At 39.4% G+C, this 21,253-nt stretch overlaps 1 protein-coding gene across 1 annotated transcript in view; it reads right to left on the reverse strand.

The window, feature by feature from the left end:
• Positions 1 to 5,516: 5,516 nt before the first annotated feature.
• Positions 5,517 to 21,253, reverse strand: part of TRIP4 (thyroid hormone receptor interactor 4) — an 86,693-nt gene continuing 70,956 nt past the window's right edge. Inside the window, exons 12-13 of the mRNA XM_006831541.1 lie at positions 12,076 to 12,178; positions 5,517 to 5,813 (exon numbers count right to left, since the gene is read on the reverse strand). Coding sequence (XP_006831604.1) covers positions 5,746 to 5,813; positions 12,076 to 12,178 — 171 coding nt within the window. The 3' untranslated portion in view covers positions 5,517 to 5,745. The remainder of the gene's footprint in view (positions 5,814 to 12,075; positions 12,179 to 21,253) is intronic.

Below are 21,253 nucleotides of genomic sequence, written 5' to 3' on the forward strand. Positions count from 1 at the left end.
GCCCAGGATCGAACATTGTTTCGTTCTGCTGTGCATGGGGTCGCTATGAGTCGGTTCTGACTCGATGGCACCTGACAACAACAACAACAACATAGTAAACAAATCCTAAATTTTGACTTCCTGGTCCTCTAGACCAGGGGTTGACAAACTACAGTTCATGGGATAAATCAGGTTCACTGTTTTGGTATATTCCACCAGCTAAGAATGACACTTACATTTTTAAATGGCTGTTCTTAAGTGCCCTGGAGTTGGTTCTGACTCATAGCGACCCTGTGTAGTGTTTCCAAGGAGCAGCTGGTGAGTTTGAACCAGTGACCTTGCAATACAAACCAATCCCCTGCAATCCAGTGCTTATCCTACAGCACCGCACCAGGACTTCAGAATCTTACTCCCATGACACAGTGGGATGAGGATGAGATTCGAACCCACATGTGCAGAGCACAATTAGCAGCTATCACCTTAACTATTCAGTCACCGTGTCTCTCCACAGCAGCTTAAATAATTGGGGCAGACGGATAAAAATAAAAACATGAATTAATATCTTGTGACATATGAAAAATATATGAAATTCAAATATGAGTTCATTAATGAATTTTTATTGCCTCATAGCCAAGATCAGTCATTACATATTGTTATTGTTGTCATTAAGTGCTGTCTAGTTGGTTCCGACTCATAGCAGCCCTGTGTAGGGTTTCCGAGGAGCAGCCGGTGGGTTTGAACTGCAGACCTTGTGCAGTCCTGATCCTAGTGTCACACCAGCTGCTTTTAACTATAACAATAGAGTCAAATAGTGGCAAGGCAACAGAGATAAAATATTTGCTATCTAGCCCTTTACAGAAAAAGTTAGCCAATCTCTGCTCCACACAAGCACTGTTCAAAAGAGCTTTTAATAATTATGGAAATGTTCTATATCCGTGCTGTCCAATACAGAAATCACTAGATACATGTGGCTATTTGAGTACTTGAATTATGGTTAATATGATGTTGTTAAGTGCCATCAAGTTAGTTCTGACTCATAGATGCCCTATAGAGGTATTTCTGAGGAGCAGATGGTGGGTTTGAATCATAACACTTTGTGGTTAGCAGTCCAGTGCTTAACCTATAGCGTCACATCAGGATTCCAGTTAATATGATTGAACTAAAGTTCATTTAATTTTAGTTAATTTAAATAACCATATGTGATTTCTTGTTAAGTGCCATCAAGTCGTTTCTAACTCTTAGGGACCCTATAAAGGGTTTCCGAGGTACGACTGTTGAGTTTGAACCACCAACCTTGCAGTTCAAACTGACCTTCGGTCCAGTGCTTATTCACAGCACCAGTGGCTACCGTATTGGACAGTAGATTCTTCTCAATGTCCTGTATTGTTTAAGACACCCTTCCTATACCTCTATGGATTCCCAGCCCCTATCTTTCTGACTCCAACCTAGACTATGACATTTACTAGGGTTTCTTTCTGGGTTCTCAACTGTCACAACTATAATCTAAAATGTGATCAGTTTATCAAGTTTTACCCTGAAATGAAGTAAGTCGCATTATTTGTACACACATAAAGAGACACAATTTTCTTTGTGTCAGATGATGACACTGTGGATATATTCTTTCTTCTCTGCATGAAAGGAGACAAGTGGAAAAGCCCTCCACATACTGAATCTCTTGTTGCTGCTGGAGCCTGTAATATGGATCACCTCTCTCCAAACACGTTCACAGAAGCTAAGAACAGTGGATGTACACTTGCCATTTGTATCTCAAGGGGGAAAAAAAAATCTTTCATCACTGAATTTTCTTTTCTCCTTCCAGGCCTAATAAACTGAAGTTCACTGATTTCGCTAGTTTAATAGATGCTTGTTTTTTACTGTCATTTTTAGCTGGGCAAGAGAACAACCCCCATACTGTCTTGATCTTGGCTAGGAGCTCTAGTGAAGGCATTTAAAAAAAAAAAGCAACCTACTAAATTAAATCCACATAAATGGGTTTTTGTTGAGACAGTAGTTGAATTAAAAGAAATTGAGTTAAAACTCATAAAAACCAAAACTTTGCAATATCTTTAAAATCTAAAAATCTTCACGTTTACTCTCTAGGAAAAAATGAGTTTCTGTAAACTTCCAGATTAAAAAGAGAATACCTAGCTCTCTTTTTCTAGATTAGTTACAGCAAGCAAGAAAAACCCTTTCTTGATTTTAAACATCCAGCTCCAAGGCCAAAGAATCCTAAATCTCTACAGAGAAAGTCTCCATTCTCATATATTTGTTGTTAAGTGCCGTCGAGTCGGATCCGACCCATAGTGACCCTATACAGGGTTTCTGAGGAGCGACTGGTGAGCTTGAACCGCCAACCTTTAAGTTCAAATGGCTTTGCAGTCTGGCACATTAACCCACAGCGCCACACCAGGACCCCATTCTCATATAATATACTACTCTAAACTTATATAACTAAGACTAGATTCTGCTTGGAAAAGCAAAGCACAAAACCCCTGAATTCTCTAGGTACTGTATAAATGGATAACAAACGAACCCAACCATCCAAAAAGAGGTACAGATATTTAGGCTACAACTCAGAAATGTGAGAGTTCCCTCAGGCCAAGCTGTCCCAGAGTTACAGAGTCAGAGCAGTGTTGTAAAGCACTAAAAGGCTATCCTAGGTGAGTTTGCATTCAAGCTAAGAATTTCCAGTCAGCTCTAAATTAGGCTATTCATCACTGAGCAACTGAAGGCCATCTACCCTCAAGTTTCTCCCATACTTCCTCCCTGGTGTCTCCGAAAATAGAGAGACCTTATACCACCACCATGTGAACTAGACAGGCTTTCACAGTCTAATCATGAAAAGGAGAAGTTTCCAAGTTAGTCTGCCATTTACCCATGTGGCTCCAGTTGCATATTTTGGATGCTGAGGTGGGTTTTTGTAAACTTTGCTTTTAACACAGCACACAAAATGGTTGTATTACCTGATCTCTAGCAGTTCCTGACCTGATATTTTTATTTGTTTTTTGTTTGTTTGTTTCTTTTCTAGGTATGCAAATACAATCTATCAAGGTAGAAAATTCCATCTAGATTCCTATGTGCTCAGGCTGTTGTTCAAATAAAAACTTTGGTGTTTTGTTGTTGTTCTTTTGCCTCTCTAGGCTTTTCCCCTCCTGCCTTTCAGTTTTGAATTAAGACAAAAAAAAAAAAAAAAAATCAAACCCACTGCCCTTGAATTGATTCTGACTCATAGCATGTAACATATGGTTTCCAAAACTATAATCTCTCTGGGAACAGTCTACTACAGCATTCTCCACAGAGCAGTTGGGTGGGTTCGAACCACCAACCTTTTGGTTGGCAGCAGAACTCTTTTGACACAAGGGTGAGTGAAAGATTACCCATGTTCCGGTTATATGAAAATGCCCATCCACAGCTGATGACCATATTGAGTGTACATGTGAAATAATTCTGTCGAACAGATGAATGACAGTGGATTATGTGATAAATCATTTGCAAATGAGCTATGGCTCTGCCAAATAATCCACACAACATACTTGGGTTTTGAAGTTTGTGCAAGATAGGTACTGAAACAGCTCACAAAAGAGCATAAACAGAAGCATCTGGACATCTGCAAACAAAATTTGGACTGATAGTAGAAGGGAAGTAAAAGTTTCTTTAAAAAAATCATTACTGGTGACAAGTCATGGATTCATTACTATAAGCCTGAGAATAAGCAGCAGAGTATGGAATGGAAAGGTCCTCAATTGATGACCAAGAAAAGTTGAAAAGTCAACCTTCAGCTGGAAAATTGATGCTTACAGTTTTCTGGGATTCTCATGGGCCAATATTGGAACACTATCAGAATGTTTCAACAATCAATAGTACTTGTTACAATGAGATGCTCACTGAAGAACTGAAGCCTAAATTTTGGATTAAATACAGAGGACTGCTATTCAAGGGCATTGTGATCTTGCATAACAATGCATGTCCACACACCTCTGCCTACACTGTTAACACTTTGCAAATGCTTCATTTTGAAATGTTAAAGCATCCTCCCAATAGTCCTGATCTTGTTGTTTGATCCCCTGAAAACAGTCCTTTGAAGATGAAGATTCACCTCTGATGAAGAAGTGAGGGCAGCGATGCATATTCGTGGCTTGCGGCTCAGCCTAAAACATTTTTTTAAAACATTTTTTAATAAGTGAAAACGAAATCTTGTTGACAGATGGACAAAGTGTATTGAAAAGCAACAAGATTATATCAAAAAATGATGTATTTGTCTTTTCTAAAAGTTGATTAAAATAAATTCTACAACCAGAGTGAAGATAACTTTTGTCTCACCGTCATATTAAGGGAACCAGGTAATTCTAATGCAGAGTTCAGGGTACTATTGCTCGGTAAACTATGAACTGCTTATTGAACTCAATGTGACTTCATTAATAGTACTAAGGTCTGCAGGAGGCCAGAGACTTTTATTTTCCCTAAAGAAATGACATTAGCTGTCCTTTCCACTTTCTGCACATAGACTGAACAGGAAAAAAAGGGACTACTACATGTTTGCATCACCAGAACAAGAATGGGGTAGGTTTTCCCTGGGAATCCAGAGTGATCAGGCTCTGCAGAGCCAATGCCTAGAGCTATGCAACAAGCAGACTTCACAGTTGAGTGAACATCAATGAATAATGAGTGGAGGTATTTCAATGCAAATAAATGCCGAATATGAAGGATTAAAGAAAGGGGAAATTAATCTTTTTCATAACACAGGGCACTTTTTTTTCTCTCCCTCTCTCTCTTTTTAAAGTTATGCACACAAATGCTGGAGGGAATCCAACTTCCCCAGTGTGATGGTGCTGCTTTATAAAAAGCAGAACGTACACATTTAAGGCCATGAATTTCCTCAAGGTGCCAGCAACTGAGATTCTGACAGCTCTTTAGAACTGCCTTAGAAACAAAGTGCTTCACTAAGTGGGGCCAGACCAACTAGTAAAAAAAATCTCATTTCAAACCAACCTCCTGTTTTTCCAAAGCTTCTTGGGGTTTGGATGCTTTAAAAGGTTTGGTTTCAGTGTTGGTGGGTATTTACTGAAGGGATTTTATTTTTTAGTTTGTTTCTAATTGCCCTTTCCAAGTGATGTTTTTACAATACCAACAACACAAATAAGGCAGCTTTGTGCTGCTTTAGCAGGTGGCTCCCTATCTTCTGAGTTAGATTGTCTCATGTTCTACCTTCTCAAACAAAGGACACAGTAGTAGCACTTCTTCAGGTCATCCCTCAAAAAAAAAGAAGTCTGCCAATGAAAGTTACTCTGTTTTTGATGATTGTTTACTTCAGGGAAGTTGGACTGGAGAGCAGAAAACTTGTTAAAATTGTTTTTGTCCCGTCACATGTTTGTATTAAACACAGGATTCCTAAGACCTCTGCTGGAGTAATTAAAAAAATTTTTTAAACCAGTGGGTTCCTCAATAAATTAACCTAGGTTAAGTATTTTCCTACTACAAATTCAGGCTACAGAAAGGACATTTCCAACTTTTTTATCTTATCTAATACCGAAGTCTTGGAATTTTGAAGTTGGTTTTTATAAATAATGTACTCAAAGATTTTGACCCATCACTGGAACTAAGAATCCCACACTTAAAAAATACATATATATAGGTTTTGGTTAAGAGTTTAAATTCTTAGAGACTCAAGCCTTTACATTTCTACTGCAATTTTAATTCCAAAGGACCAATGGATAGCAATTTAGTACACAAAACTCCACTCTGCTGTATAGCTTTTTTCCTCCTGGCTCAGACAGCTTTATTCTGCTTCATTAACCCCTTCTTTGCTCCTTGATGGATCTTGGAATCCAGCTTCCCTATAAGAGAGGAAAAGAAGCCTCATTATTTATTTTTGTATTTGCAATGCAAATCTTTTGTGGCCTCCCAGGTCTTCTGGTTATTGTGTATCTGTCACATTCAATTACCTTGCTTTCAGACTCAGACTCTTAAAACTTCAGAATATCATTCTATCAGAATAAGGAGGCAGTGAGAACATTGTATAGGGCAACACAGACACACATTTGTCCAAGGGATGCAGAAGTTACTATTTCTCATTTTGTAGCTACTAAAAGAGCTATCAAATCTTTTCAGGGTGTCTGATAGTAAAGGCAACAATTTTAAGACAAATTTATTACACACATGTATTTGGCACAGTGGGAAACACATTCTTTTGACCAGTTAACTGGCTGAGCATAATGTATGAGCCTCCCTCACAGTGAGAAAAGCAGTTCATCTAACCCCTCTGCTGTCTCAGACTTAGTAGGGAGTGACCTGAAACAGTGGAGTGGAATTCACATGAATGCTCTACTGACAAAGGGCTACTATCACAAACTAAGAAGGGCAAAGGTTATAGGCTGTATGACTCTTTTAAGTGTTAAGCTTAGAAAACAAGCAACCTTCCTGTCCCAGGTGACCCTAATGAGAGGTACTTTACTGATGTGGTCTCTGACCTCTGTTTGATTCCTCTGATCAGGATGGAGTTTGCTTCAGTAGTAGCAACCTTAGTGGCTACCCATTTCATGAAGAGAAACGTAGATTTCCTGCCTGTTTGACCTAAGAACAGTTCCTGCAGTTTCCTGTATCCTACAAAAAGTCTTATCTCAGTCAATAGCAATGCTGACACTGGAAACAGAAAAACAGTTCAGCTCAGTGTCAGCATTCATAAATAAAACAAAACAAAATTTAAAGAAAGAGCCTCTCTTCAAGGGCAGTGATGTGCACTAAAGGTTCATAAGCCACACCACTACCCTTAGACAGTGACTGTTGTTTTCATTTTTTTTTCAGCAACCAGTTGTAACAGAAAAAACACTGAAGTGGAAGTTAGGATACTCAGATTCTAGTCTACCTTTCTCTGGTATTAACTAACTGTATACCCTCCTAGGGCAAGTTATTGGATCTCTTTCTCTAGACTTCAATATTCTCATTTGTCCAATTAAGATAAGAATTTGTCCTGCCCACTGCAACCAGTATATTGGGAGAAAAACCACAACTGTGAAAAGGTCTTGAAAAGTGTTCCAACCCATAGCAACCCTATATAGGGTTTCCAAGGAGCAGCTGGTGAGCTTGAACCACTGACCTTACAGCTTAAAAGGACTTTGCAGCCCAGTGCATTAACCACAGTGCCACACCACAGAGTATCCAGGACTCCTGAACACATACACACACATACACACACAGAGTATTCAGGACTCATACACACACACACACACAGTATTTACGAGTCCCAAACGCTGCCTAGCTGAAAACAGACATATGCCAGCAATCTGGCAAAGGGCCATGTTGTTAGATGATGTTTAGTTGGTTCTGACTCATAGCAACCCTGTATAAGGGTTTCCAGAGACCTAGTGTGGTGCTATAGGATAAGCACTGGACTGCTAACCACAAGGTCAGCAGTTCAAACCCACCAGCCACTCCTTGGAAGTCCTATATAGGGTAGCTATGAGTTGGAATTGACTGGATGACACTTAACAACAACAGGCATTTCCAAGGCTGTAAAGCCTCATCTTTACAAGAACAGAAAGCCTCATTTTTATCTCACAGAGCAGCTGGTGGGTTTGAACTGCCAACCAAATGGTTGTTGTTGTTAAGTGCCATCAAGCTGAACAGACTCATAGTGACCCTGTATAGGGTTTCCGAGGAGCAGCAGCTGGTGGGTTTGAACCTCCGACCTTGTGGTTCAAGATTACTTTGTGGCCCAGTGCTTTATTCTACAGTGCCACACCAGAACTCCAATGGTAGGTGCTCAATAAATGTTTTCATTAAATTAATTAAACAAAGAAGACACTAAAAATTTCAAAATGTTTTACATCATGGTGGTTGGCTATCTGCTGTGGAGTCGGTTCCAACCCATAGTGACCCTGTACAGGGTTTCCAAGGTTGGAAATCATTACGGGAGCAGAAAGCCTCATCTTTCTCCCATGGAACAGCTGGTAGTTTTGAACTTCTGTGCCTGAGGTTAGCAGCCCGATTTGTAACTACAACACTACCGGAGCTCCTTAAAGGGACTCTTAATAGTAGTCCCACTACTAAGTAATCAAAAATTGCAAGGATCACAAATATAAGAGCATCCATTGTGAAGGTGATTACACCCAAAGTTACAAAGAATGACTGTGTCTCATTCTGGCTCTACAGAACAAGCTAGGGCAGAATTTAGAATTCCATGTAGAGCTCCGGACTTCTAATTCTCTGTATTGAATAAGTTGAAAAACTCAGATCCCAGTTTTAGTCCTGAGATTACCTAGCTGTATAACATTGAAGAAGTCACCTAATCATTGTTGCCCTAAAAATGAAAAGGACTCCTTTGTATCTCTTAATTTTTACCACGGGGACTGTCAATAGTGGCAATTCTTGGGCTAGCTGTGGGCATTCAAAGTAAGGGAAGAAGAAGAATAAGACTTGCTTGAAGAAGCAATCATCTTGAACTGTAGGAACTCTGAACTCAGATTCTAGTTCAACCTGGCATTTAAGACTTGGGATCTGAACAGTGACCCTAGTAAGTAATATATTCTCTTAGTAGCGAATAATAATGTATTTCTCCAATATTTTTACATTTAGTACCTATAGCATTTCAATGTTCAATCACATCCCCAATCACAGTGACTAAATGAAAATGAAATGGATGTGCAGCAGACTGGTGAGAAGTTAAAAAATGAGAAAATATTTATTGCTGATTGATACAACTCTCATAGGAATTTTCACATGCTCTAAGATATAAGGCAGTTGTTTCATGACTTTATAGAACATGTAGTTAAAGTAAAAACATTTCTTTTAACTCTTTATTTGAACACTCAACTTACTTATTTTACTATATTTAACTTCTTTGCATTTCTTAATTTGAGGAGCCACATAGTCATAATGTATATTGTTCTTTTCTGAATTATTTCAATGTCAAAAAACACAATTATTTTCAGATCAAGCAAACTCAAGTTCACATATCCAAAACCAGAAACAAAAAAACATGTATCTCTCTGTCTCTCTCTCTCTCTCTGTGTCTCTCTCTCACATACACACAATACAACATGTAAATGAGTTGTATTCAAAAGTTTATTTGCAAGTCAAAAGTGTGGAACTTGAAATACATTTCTCATAGAACTAACTTATAGAAGATTTCTAAGCCAACCCATGAAAATTTAAGACATAATGCTATAGGTGAAGTTGCTAGTTGTCATTAAGTTGATTCCAACTCATGGCAACCCCATATATGCAGAGTAGAACTGCTTCATGGGGTTTTCAAGGTTGTGACTTCTCTGAAGCAGATTACCAGACCTGCCTTCCAAGGTGCTTCTCAGTAGGTTCAAACCCTCAACCTTTCAGCTAGGAGTCAAGTGCTTAACCATTTGTACCACTCTAGGTCCATCCAAAAGTGAAGTAGAGTATTAATATTATTAATACCATATTGTTAAGAGATGTAGAGTTGGTTCCTACTCATAGCGATGCTGTATAAGGTTTCCAAGGGGCAGCTGGAATCACTGACCCTGTTGTTAGCAGTCCAGTACTTATACTACAGCACCACACCAGGACTCCATTAGTACCAAAGGAGTTAACTGTTTCAAGTAATAATGTATCTAGAGGAAATTGTGATAAACATTCTAATTAAGGAGCAAGTAGGCACTTTATCCTGTGGTAGTGGAATTAAAGCCTTACAACTCCAAGGCATTGGAGGTGGTCCCCTATGGGCCAATGGAGGGAAGTTAAGGCAGAGTTGACGGTTTTTAGAGATGATTGTACAGAAGAATAAAAGACAAACAATAGGAGTTAGAGGGTATAAAAATTTCACATCATATTAAACTCCGAGGTAAGCTGGCTCCACTCATTAGAAGCTTTTTTAGACACAGAGGGCTGGTTGGCCTACCTACTCTTTGCTTTTAAATTTTTCCAACCTATAGTTTCCTACCTGATGTTTCACCTTGTCTGCTCTACCATGGAAGAAACTGCAATCTCACAATTATTCGCCAGCCCTGCTGTTTCTGAAGCAAACAGACAACCCATGTTGTTTTTAAAAGATTTTAACTAATATTAACAATAAGAAAAACACAGGAGGTTATTAAACTTTCCAAGAACATCACTTTTCCTCCCCCATCAAACCTTATGGAGAAAATTGAAGGCCACATATGTACTAAAGGTAAGTGGCTCTCTGTGTGGAGAAAACACAGAAGTAGTATATTTCAGAGAAATATTTAAACTCTCTTTGCATGAACCATTTCCTCAGATGAGCTTAACTAGCACATGAAAATCAAGAAAGGAAGCTAATAATAGAGAACTGCAACTGCAGCTCAAGCGGCAGTAAGTCTGGGAGAGCAGATCTTGCTGCTGCAGCCTTTGCTCCTCCTCCTTCCACCAGTGTCCAGAGTAAGGTAAGAAGCAAACAGAGGCAGAGGGGTAAAATGTCACAACCTGGACAGAAGAAGAAGCAAGATTTAAATGCTAAGTGTTACGTTAAATGCTGTTCAGTCGGTTCTGACTCACAGCGACCTTGTATAGGATTTCCAAGAAGTGGCTGGTAGGTTTGATCTGCCAACCTTTGGTTAGCAGTCCAGTGCTTATCTTACAGTCCTAGAGCACCACACCAGGACTCCTCTAAATAAAAGAAAAGAGAATTTCCAGGGCTACTTGGCTACCATCTGGGGTTCAGTCTGAAGTAAATAATTTATGTAAGTCATGAATAACTTACATTTATAGATTTTCTAGTTTATAAGAATCTCAGGAACATATGTCTCATAAATCATAAGAGACGCTTGAATATATAGTAATCTAAACTCATACACCAAGCATTTTATTTTATGAAAATAAACAGTGTTGCTTAAAGTGACAAGCAGGATCAGTATCACCTGGGAGCATGGCCCAGAAACCAGCGTTTCAACAGCTCTCTATTGTGTGTTGTTAAGTGCCATCAAGTCGGATCTAACTCATATCATCTCTGTATTGGGTTTCTCAGGAGAAGCTGGTGGGTTTGAACCGCCGACCCTACAGTTAGTGGTCCAGTGCTGATCTTACAGCTCTCTAGGAGGTTTTTATTCCCACTAGTTTGAGAAGTACTCCTCTATAGAACACAAAGTGGCTAGTGGGTTCCTAAGGTACAGGGTGAGGTAGCTGAAGACAATGCCTGCCCCACAATCATCCAATTCACACAATGGGGAAGCAATGACATGGGTACAAGACAATGGCAAATAACATGAGCAAACGTGGTCATTTAAACTAAGAACTGCTAATGCTGTTTATAGCAGGAAGTTAGGAAGGGCACAACTAGATGCTTTTGAAACTGCTTTGAAATAGAAGACGCTGCTGTAGGACTAGACAGAGGAAGAGAAGATGAGAATTAAGAAGAGTTGGAAGTTGAAAGAGAATGTCAACAGCATTTCATGAGAAATAATATGCAGTGGGTACTACAGTCACAAATACATAAAAGCAACAGTCATGGAGAAACAAATCATCGAGAGTTTTCAAAAAAGGATAAAAAGCAAGAGGGCTAAGGCAGGAACTAATAATCAAGGAAGATGTGGGAAGTGGTGCCTCCGAAAACGATAATGGAAGAGTGATATTCTTGGATGACTGGATATGAGAAACAATGACTAAATGACAATGATGCCACTGGCACTGCTTTGCTGCTTCCTTTAATGAGTAGTAGAGTGGGGAAAACATACTCTCATGGCTGATAGATGGCATTTTTAAGGTAATTGGGTTCTAAATGGAAGATGAGTGTGATTCATGAGCATGCTAGAAATTGTAGATCAAAGTATACTTTGAAAAGGCTATACTGTAGCTAAGGTAATATTAAAGTTATCAGTAAATATAATTATTTTAATTCTCTAACACTAAGGATGCCATGGAGTCCTGGTGTCGCACTGTGGGTTAATGTGCTGGATTGCCAAGTCAGCAGTTCAGGCTCACCAGCTGCTCTTCAGAAACCCTATACAGGGTTGCTATGGGTCAGAACCAACTCGACAGTACTTTAACAACAACAGCAACAACAAGGATGCCATAGAAAAGGGTAAAAAGAGAACTTTTTTTTTTTTTTAAGTTAAACAAGTGCGATACAAGACAAAAAGAAATAAAATTAGACCATCAAAAAGTATGACTTACAGATTTTTGGATTTCCTTTAATGGGAAACTTCACAATCATTTCCTGGGGATTTGAGCAGATGAAAACAAATGGAGAATCAGATTCTTGACTCATGTCTGGATACTGCAAAATATAAAAAACAAAAAGTTCAGCCTAGTTGGAACAAATTTTGAACTTCAAGCAGATAAAAGAATGTCCTACATTTCAATGTTCAGATATTACTCTGTATTTCACAGTCAAATAAAGAAGAATATGCTCAACAAGCAAGAACAAACCTTCAACTTTCCCCAGATCTTAACATAGTATGCTTACACTGTCTACTGCCTGCCATTTCTGACTCCCTTTAATGAGAACTTCCCAAAAAAGTGATGCCTAACATGTTCCCTAAAGAAGAATCAGGATTCATTGGGTTTTTTGGATTGTTTGTTTGTTTTTAACAAAAGCAATTGTGTGTTTGCTGGGAGTCATGAAGGCAAGCAATCAAGTCCCTTCAGGACAAACCTCCCTCCAAGACTGAACTCAAAGGGAACACATGTGCAGGCATGTAAGCTTGCTGGTGACCATGTTGGTCTACTGGTGAGTGGAAAAGGGGGAATGGCAGCAATGAAGAAATGGGCTGAGTTCAACCACGTTCCATAGACTCCCATTGACCTGGAGATGAGAAAGAGAAGAGCAAGGGCTGGTTGGTCCAAAGTGTGGTGAGACCTGGGACACCTGTGCCCATGGACAAGGTGAAAGCCACGGAGGGCTAGAGCTAAGAGTGAAGCATCCAGCTGATATGAAGTGAGGGGAGATGCACAAGAACACCCAAACTTGCAGACAGTACCCATTTGACCTAGCGTTGATGGCTTGATAATCAGAACTTGACTAGAGGAAGATAAAAAAAACATTTTTCATAAAGGAAACACGTGTAAATTGCTACAATTTGATGAACTTGACCTATACTCATGGATGCAGTAGCTCAAAATACCAACTGAGAAGTAGTGTTCATATCAAGTATCAGTGCTACCCCCTCTGTATACAGGGTAGATCTGGATGGGCAACTTAGGCATTGGCTACCCAAAATGAGGGGGCAATAAAGGCACGAAGTGACTGGCTTACAAGTTTTCAAGAGGGTGTTTAGTTTAAGAGTGTATGGGGGAAGATACGAGTCTCCACTGAATAGTTTTCATCTTGTCTAGACAGGTCTGGTGAAAAGATGGGGAAAATATTCTTATGATTAAATAGTGAGAAACTGCTATCATGACTAACTGCAAGTGTCACAACGGTAAAGGTAGAAGTTCTGTAACAAAAATGAGGGAGTAGTTTATCTTAGAGTACAGAAACAGAGGATCCTAGGGCCATCAAGAGAGGAGAGCACAAGCAGAGTATGGGACCCTATCTAGAGAAGCAGCGACACCAGAGATGGAGACAGAGATAAGGACATGGAGAGAGGGAGCAGCTGAGGACTCTGGACTCATGGAAGGACTGGGAGCTGGTGGCCAAGAGCAGGTTTGCAGAATGTGGCCTTTGGTTGTTTAAATGATTATATATATTCCTGAGTATTTCTGTGTACATCCCTCCCCTGCCAAAAAAAAAAAAACAAAACCCAGAGGGAATGGAAGCAAATATTGTTGAATGATGATGCATGGAGGAGATCGTAATCACTGTAATGAAACAATGGTGTAAAGCCAAAGTTCTCCCATGTAAACTACCACTCAGTTCACAATAAAAACCTTAAATTAAAAAAAAGCAACTGTGAATCAGGAGCTTCAGAGATCTCCTTTTAGAACATCAGGCACTCCCCAGGTTCAATGCAAGTAAAGCACTGGAAGGATTTAAGAAACAACATTTGTGAATATCCTGCTAGAAACAGTAAACAGAGCTCTTTTCTCACTAAAGGGAAGGAAGATGATTCATTCTGAAAGGCATGAACATGCAAGAACTGTTTTACTGGATGAACTCCAGGCTTCCTTAAGGTAAAAAGGCAGAGCAATTCTGGAAATTATTTAGAAGCCCCTTTGGATCTCTACCACAAAACAAATCTATATAAAGATTAGAGGAGTTGTATTCCTTCTGTAAAGATAAAATAGACTATGCTGGTCACACAATCACAAGTTAAAGAACAACTAGGGGGCAGCAAAAAATATTCTCTAGCAATTTCCATGCTTTTTCATCATTTCCTATCTTGGGATGTCTTGTATTTATCATGTTCAACAAATATGACTCAAGTCTGACTCTGGTCAGACTTCATGACCAGAGAGGAGCCTTTCTCGTAGCAACTACCATCAAACTATGAAATTACTTTTCACTTTTATTCATCTGCTATGATGTGTCCTCTGGAATCCTGGTGTGGCGCTGTGGGTTAATGTGCTGGACCCATTGGTTTGAACCACAAGGTAAAACCACTTAACAACAACGTGATGTGTCCTCTATATAAGAAATGGAGGTTTTAGTAAATGAGTAAGAAAATTCAAATTTCTCTGTAACTGTTATTAAGTGCTGTCAAGTAGGTTCTGACTCATAGCGGCCCTGTATAGTGTTTCTGAGGAGGTGGGTTTGAACTGCTGAACTTGCGGTTCAAAGTGACCCTGCAGTATAGTGCTTATCCTACAGTGCCACACCAGGACTCCTCTCTATAACTTGTGAAAACATAAACAAACTTCTTTATTGCCCATGCTGTCCTAGTGATAAGTCATACTGCTGTGGGGAAAAGAGAGGGGATTTTAGCAGCTTTTGGTCCTGGCCACATACCATAAAAGCCATGAAGTAGATGTGGCATGTACTTTAGCAAAACGTAAGCTAAAAATCATGCATCAGCCCAAATCATACTGGTTGTTGTTAAGTGCTGTCGAGCCAGTTCTGATTCAAACAGGGTCAAAATACTCATAGTGGAAAAGAAAGACTAAAGATGGATGGGCAAACTCAGAAAAGTAGTGTCTAGCTAAGATTGTAAGGAGCACTGGTAGGGTAGTGAGTGGCTTATGTCTTGGGATGCTAACCCAAAGATCAGCAGTTCAAATCCAAAAGTCGTTCTGCAGGAGAAAGATAAGCCTTTCTGCTCCCATAAAGGTTTATAGCCTTGGAAACCATATACAGGGTTGCTATAAGTCGTAACTGACTTGATAGCATACCACCAGCAGCAGCAGCTATGATTGCTGATGTTCTGCACATAACCCATGCTGAGGTACTTTGGCACGAATAAGACCAGAGGCTGCTATTAAGATCTTTAAACCTAATTCTACAGAGGTCAAAGTAATAGCAGACACAATTACTGCCTCTTCAATTTTCCTGTTCTCTCTTCTCACTGTCCTAGAAAGTTCAAGGCAAAGGACACTGCAGCCAGGACTTCATAGCTCTACTTTCCCAAAACTACAAGCCATTCATTCCTGTTTCTTCTGCATCAGTAAGTTTTCCCTCTCTACTGGATCAATCTCATTAACACACACACATTCTGTAATGCCTACCATAAAACAAAAAGCAAAAAATTCCTCTCCTGATCCCATTCTCCACTGCCCCATTTTCAGATATCCTTTACAACAAAATTCATCCAAAGATTATTTATGTCTACAGAATTATACACGTAGCAACTACTGAGATGGCATATATTTTTCTATGTATATTTTCACCACAATAAAAAAACAGTATATTTCCAGCCTCTAATTCTGCTCCTGTTTTTTGTTTTATTTTGTTTTTAATTCACTATAGATGAGCTTTCAGCTCCCACTAAAACTATTTTTGTAAAGGTAATTGTTTTCTTCCATACTGCTAAATAAAATGGTTGAGTCTCATCTTAATTGATGTATTTGTCTTAAATGAATTTGACAGAATTCATCTTTCCTACGTGAATACAATCCTCACTTGAATTTCGGGGTACCATTTTCTTCCTGGTTTTACCACTTTTCTGGCTGTTCTTCATCTCCCCAGCTTTTAAAGGTTGGAGTGCTGCCAAGGTTAGGCCTGACACACATCTCTTCTCTCTACATTTACATCCTTGGTGATATCCTTTAATCTCAGAGTTTAAAATAGAGTAAAGAATCTCAAATTAATATCTTTAGCATGGACCTCTCCCCTAATTTTCAGGTTTGCACATCCATTTTCCTACTCAGTATATTTACTTAAATTCTTAACACATATGTCAAAAATCAAGGTCCTCAATTTCCTTCCTGAACTTGCTCTTCTCTTATTCATACCCATTTCAATCAATGGCTACTACATCTTTCCAGATGTCCAGGCCAAAACCCCATAATCAACCAACTGGCAAGTCCTGTCAACTCTACCTTCACCATATATTCAATATCTACCCTATGTTAGGACATCTAAGGCTATTTCCTTATTCTCAGGCATTACAATTTCTCCCTTGTAGTTGTTAAGTGTCATCAAGTAGGTTCTGACTCATAATCACCCTGTTTAGAGTTTCCAAGGAGCAGCTGGTGAGCTTGAACCGACAACCTTGCAGTTCAGCACATTAACCCCCAGCACCACACCAGGACTCCAGTTTCTCCCTAGATTACTGCAATAACCTTGAAACTGGCCTCTGTGTTTTGCCCTTAGACTCCCTGTTGTCTATTGTCATCATAGCAACCAGAGCTATCTTCTGAAAATATCAGATCATGCCACTCCTCTACTTAAAGTTTTCCAGTATCTTTTCATTTCAGTCAAACTGAAAGTCTAAATTCTCATTATGGCCTAGAAGTTCCTACACAATCTGGTGCCCAGTTTCCTCCCTGATGCCTTCTCCTACTACTTTTCCCGATTATCATTCCCCTCCAGCCACACTGGCTTCCTTGTGGTTCCTGCTTCTGGGTCTTTGCACTTACCCCTTACCCCTTCCCGGAAGGTTTTCCCTCTCTTCCTGCAGGACTTTGTTCAAATGTCAATTTAATAGTGAGTCTTCCCTGATCATTCAACTTAAAGCTGGAATACCACTCTCCCACAAACTTGGCACCCTTAATCTCCCTTTCCTACTTAATTGTTTCCCACAGCATGAACAATCATCTGGTACTACATAATTTACTTACTTAAATTTTTTATTTGATCTCACCAAGTAGATTCAGTGAAACCTCCTTGAAAATAGGATTTTTGTCTGCTTGGTTTACTGCTATATCCTCATCACACAGTAGGCACTAAATAAATGAGTATTTGTTGAATGAGAGAACAATGAATGTATCACCCTGAGCATTAGGATTGTTTTAATCATGCTGGGAAATGGGCATTATTAGGACTGTAGCTCTGTAAAAAGCAGATGCTACTTTTTAATCTATTATCCCACAAATTAAATGAAACTTTTGGTATCTGGGTAGATACCTAATGGTACTATATTTGATACAAACCACCCTAACAGAGTAAAAAAAATGTCAAATTATGGGAAAAAAAGTTTAACAATGAACAAATAAAATTATACAAGAAGTTTCTTGGACATGTTAAAGACAAATATTAAAGCCAACTTTTCCACTAAACCTTAAGATCAAGTTCCACGTAAAACTCCTTTTTCTGAACTCTACCATTAAAATTCAAGGGATACATAGGAAACAGAGGTGAAAAACAAAGTAACTTAGAAAGAATACAGAAAAATAAAATAAAAAGAAATTTGAAAAAGAAAAAGCAAGGTCTATACATTTCGTTATTGAAAGATTCTCTGGGCAAATTGTTGAATGATGCAGAAAGCATCAAGAGAAGATGGAAGGAATACACAGAGTCACTACACCAAAAGGAAATGGTTAATGTTCAACCATTTCAAGAGGTAGCATATGATCAAGAGCCAATAATACTTAGGGAGGAAGTCCAAGGTGCATTGAAGGAATTGGCAAAGAACAGGGCACCAGGAATTGATGGAATAAAAATCGAAATCTTTCAAGAAAGTGAGGAGGCACTCACTCATCTCTGCCAAGAAATTTGGAAGACAACTATCTGGCCGACTGATTGGAAGAGATCCATATTTGTGCCCATTCCAACGGGATGCGGAAATCATTGGACAATCTCTTTGATATCTCAAGCGAGTAAAGTTTTGCTAAAGGTAATACAGAAACAGCTACAATCATACATTGACAGAGAACTTCCAGAGGTTCAAGACAGATTAAGAAGAGGCCGTGGAACGAGGGATACCATTGCTGATGTCCGATGGATCTTGGCTGAAAGCAGAGAATATCAGAAAGATGTTTACCTGTGCTTTGTTGACTATGCAAAGGGTTTCGATTATGTATATCATGACAAGCTATGGACAACATTGCGAAGTATGAGTATTCCAGAACACTTAATTGTGCTCATGAGGAATCTGTACCTGGACCAAGAAGCAGTTGTTTGAATAGAACGTGGGAACACTGAATGGTTTAAAATTAAGAAAGGTGTGCGACAAGGTTGTACTCTTTCACCATACTTATTCAACCTGTATGCTGAGCAAATAATACGAGACGCTGGATTCTATGAAGAAAAATGTGGCATCAGGATTGGAGGAAGACTCATTAACAACCTGCGACATGCAGATGATACAACCTTACTTGCTGAAAATGAAGAGGATTTAAAACATTTACTGATGAAGATCAAAGAGCACAGCCTTCGGTATGGATTACATCTCAATGTCAAGAAAACAAAAATTCTCACCACTGGACCAATAAACAACATTCTTATCAACGGAGAAAAGATTGAAGTTGTTAAGGACTTCATTCTTCTTGGATCAACTATCAACATTCACGGAAGCAGCAATCAAGAGATCAGAAGACGTACAGCATTAGGCAAATCTGCTGGACAGACCTTTTTAAAGTGTTGAAGAGCAAAGATGACAGCTTGAGGACTAAGATGCGCCTGACCCAAGCCATGGTATTTTCAAGAACCTCATATGTATGCAAAAGTTGGCAGTGAATAAGGAAGACCATAGAAGAATTGATGCCTTTGAGTTATGGTGTTGGAGGAGAATACTAAAAGTGCCATGGGCTGCCCAAACAACCAATAGATCCTCAAGTAAATTCAAGGTACCACAACTTTAAAGAGATGTTTTGCCAACAGATTTGCCCAATGTAATAAATACATCATTTGATTTCTTGAAAAAAAAAAAAAAGAACCAATAGATCCATTTTGGAAGAAGTGCAGCCAGAGTGCTCCTTTGAGGCCAAGATGGCCAAACTTCGTCTCTCATATTGCAGACATATTGTCAGGAGGGACCAGTCGCTGGAGAAGGATATCATGTTTGGTAAGATGGAGGGTCACAGAAAAAGAGGAAGACCCTCAACAAGACGGATTGGCCAGGTGGCAGAATCGATGGACTCAAGTGTGTTAACAGTAGTGAGGTTGGCCCAGGATCGGACATTGTTTCGTTCTCCTGTGCATAAGGTCGCTATGAGTCGGTGCCAACTCAATGGCACCTAACAACAACAACATACATTGGAAAAAAGCGTTTTTTCTTGGTGAACTGCATTAAAATTAGCATGGCAGAGTCTCAATAGTACCTAAAAAGCACAATCTGTGCAGCTGGCGACTGGACACTAAGCACTAACAGACTGGAAGATTACAGAAAGAAATCTTTGGTCTGAGGTCAAATGACAAAATATAGCTGACCCAGAGGAAGTGTACTAGGCAGAGAAAGAAGAGCTGAGGTTCACAAGGAAAAGCTCTGAACAAAATCTCGACGGGATGCTGCATTAATGGTCACTGAGAGCCCAATAGAGAGGTTAGGGAATGTTGTTCTTGTTAGGTGCTATCGAATTAGCAACAGAATGAAACACTGCCTGGTCCTACACAATCCTCAGTGCAGCTCACCACAGCAGCCAGAGCTATCTTTTGAAAATATCACATCATGCCACTATTCTACTTAAAGTTCTCCAGTGTCTTTTCATTTCAGTTAAACTAAAAGTCTAAATTCTCATTATGGCGTAGAAGTTCCTAGACAATCTGGTACCAAGTTTCCTTCCTGAACATTTGAGCTCACTGTCTCTGCCACTGTGTAAATCCATGTCACTGGAGGTCTTCCTCCTTTTTGTTGACCCTCCACTTTATCAAGCATGATATCCTTCTCCAATGACTGGTCATTCCTGGTAACATGTCCAAAGTATGTGAGATGAAGTGTCGCCATTATCGCTTCTAAGGAGCAAGCAGGCAGAACTTCGTCTGACAATCCATAGTACTTTCAATATTCTTTACCAACACTATAATTCAACTGCATTGGTTCTTCTACAGCTTTCATATGCATATGAAGTGGTTGAAAATATCATGGCTTGAGTTAGATGCATCTTAGTCCGCAAAGTGACATCTTTGCTCTTTAACACTTTAAAGAGATCTATGCAACAAATTACCCAATTAAATGTTATTTGATTTCTTGGCTGTTGCTTCAATTGTGGATACAAGTAAAATGAAATCTTTGACAACTTCAATCTTTTCTCCATTTATCATGATGTTATTCATTTGTTCAGTTGTAGGGATTTTAATTTTCTTTATATTAAGGTACAAGCCATACTGAAGGCTGTATGCTTTGATCTTCATCAGTAAGTACCTCAAGTCCTCTTTGCTTCCAGCAAGCAAGGTTGTATCATCTACATGTTGCAGGTTGTTAATGAGTCTTCCTCAAATCCTGATGCCACATTCTTCTACACTGTTGTTGTTGTTAGGTGCCATCGAGTTGGTACCAACCCATAGCGACCTTATGCACAGGAGAACGAAACACTGCCCGGTCCTGGGCCAACTTCACTACTTTTGCCATGCTTGAGTCCATCCATGCTGCCACTTAGCCAATCCATCCCTTTGGGGGTTGTCCTCTTTTTCTCTGACCCTCCATCTTACCAAACATAATATCCTTCTCCAGTGACTGGTCCCTCCTGACAATATGTCTTCAGTATGAGAGACGAAGTTTGGCCATCTTGGCCTCAAAGGAGCATTCTGGCTGTACTTCTTCCAAAAACGGATCTATTTATTCTTTTGGCAGCCTATGGCACTTTCAATATTCTCCACCAACACCATAACTCAAAGGCATCAATTCTTCTACGGTCTTCCTTATTCACTGTCCAGCTTTCACATGCATATGAAGTTATTGGAAATACCATGGCTTGGGTCAGGCACACCTTAGTCCTCAAGTTGACATCTTTGCTCTTCAACACTTGGAAAAGCTCTTGTGCAGCAGATTTGCCCAATGCAACACATCGCTTGATTTCTTGACCACTGCTTCCTTGAGTGTTGATAGTTGATCCAAGAAGAATGAAGTCCTTCAAAACTTCAATCTTTTCTCACTTGATA

This window comes from Chrysochloris asiatica, unplaced genomic scaffold, assembly GCF_000296735.1.
Source record: "Chrysochloris asiatica unplaced genomic scaffold, ChrAsi1.0 scaffold00004, whole genome shotgun sequence".
Classification (NCBI taxonomy): domain Eukaryota; kingdom Metazoa; phylum Chordata; class Mammalia; order Afrosoricida; family Chrysochloridae; genus Chrysochloris; species Chrysochloris asiatica.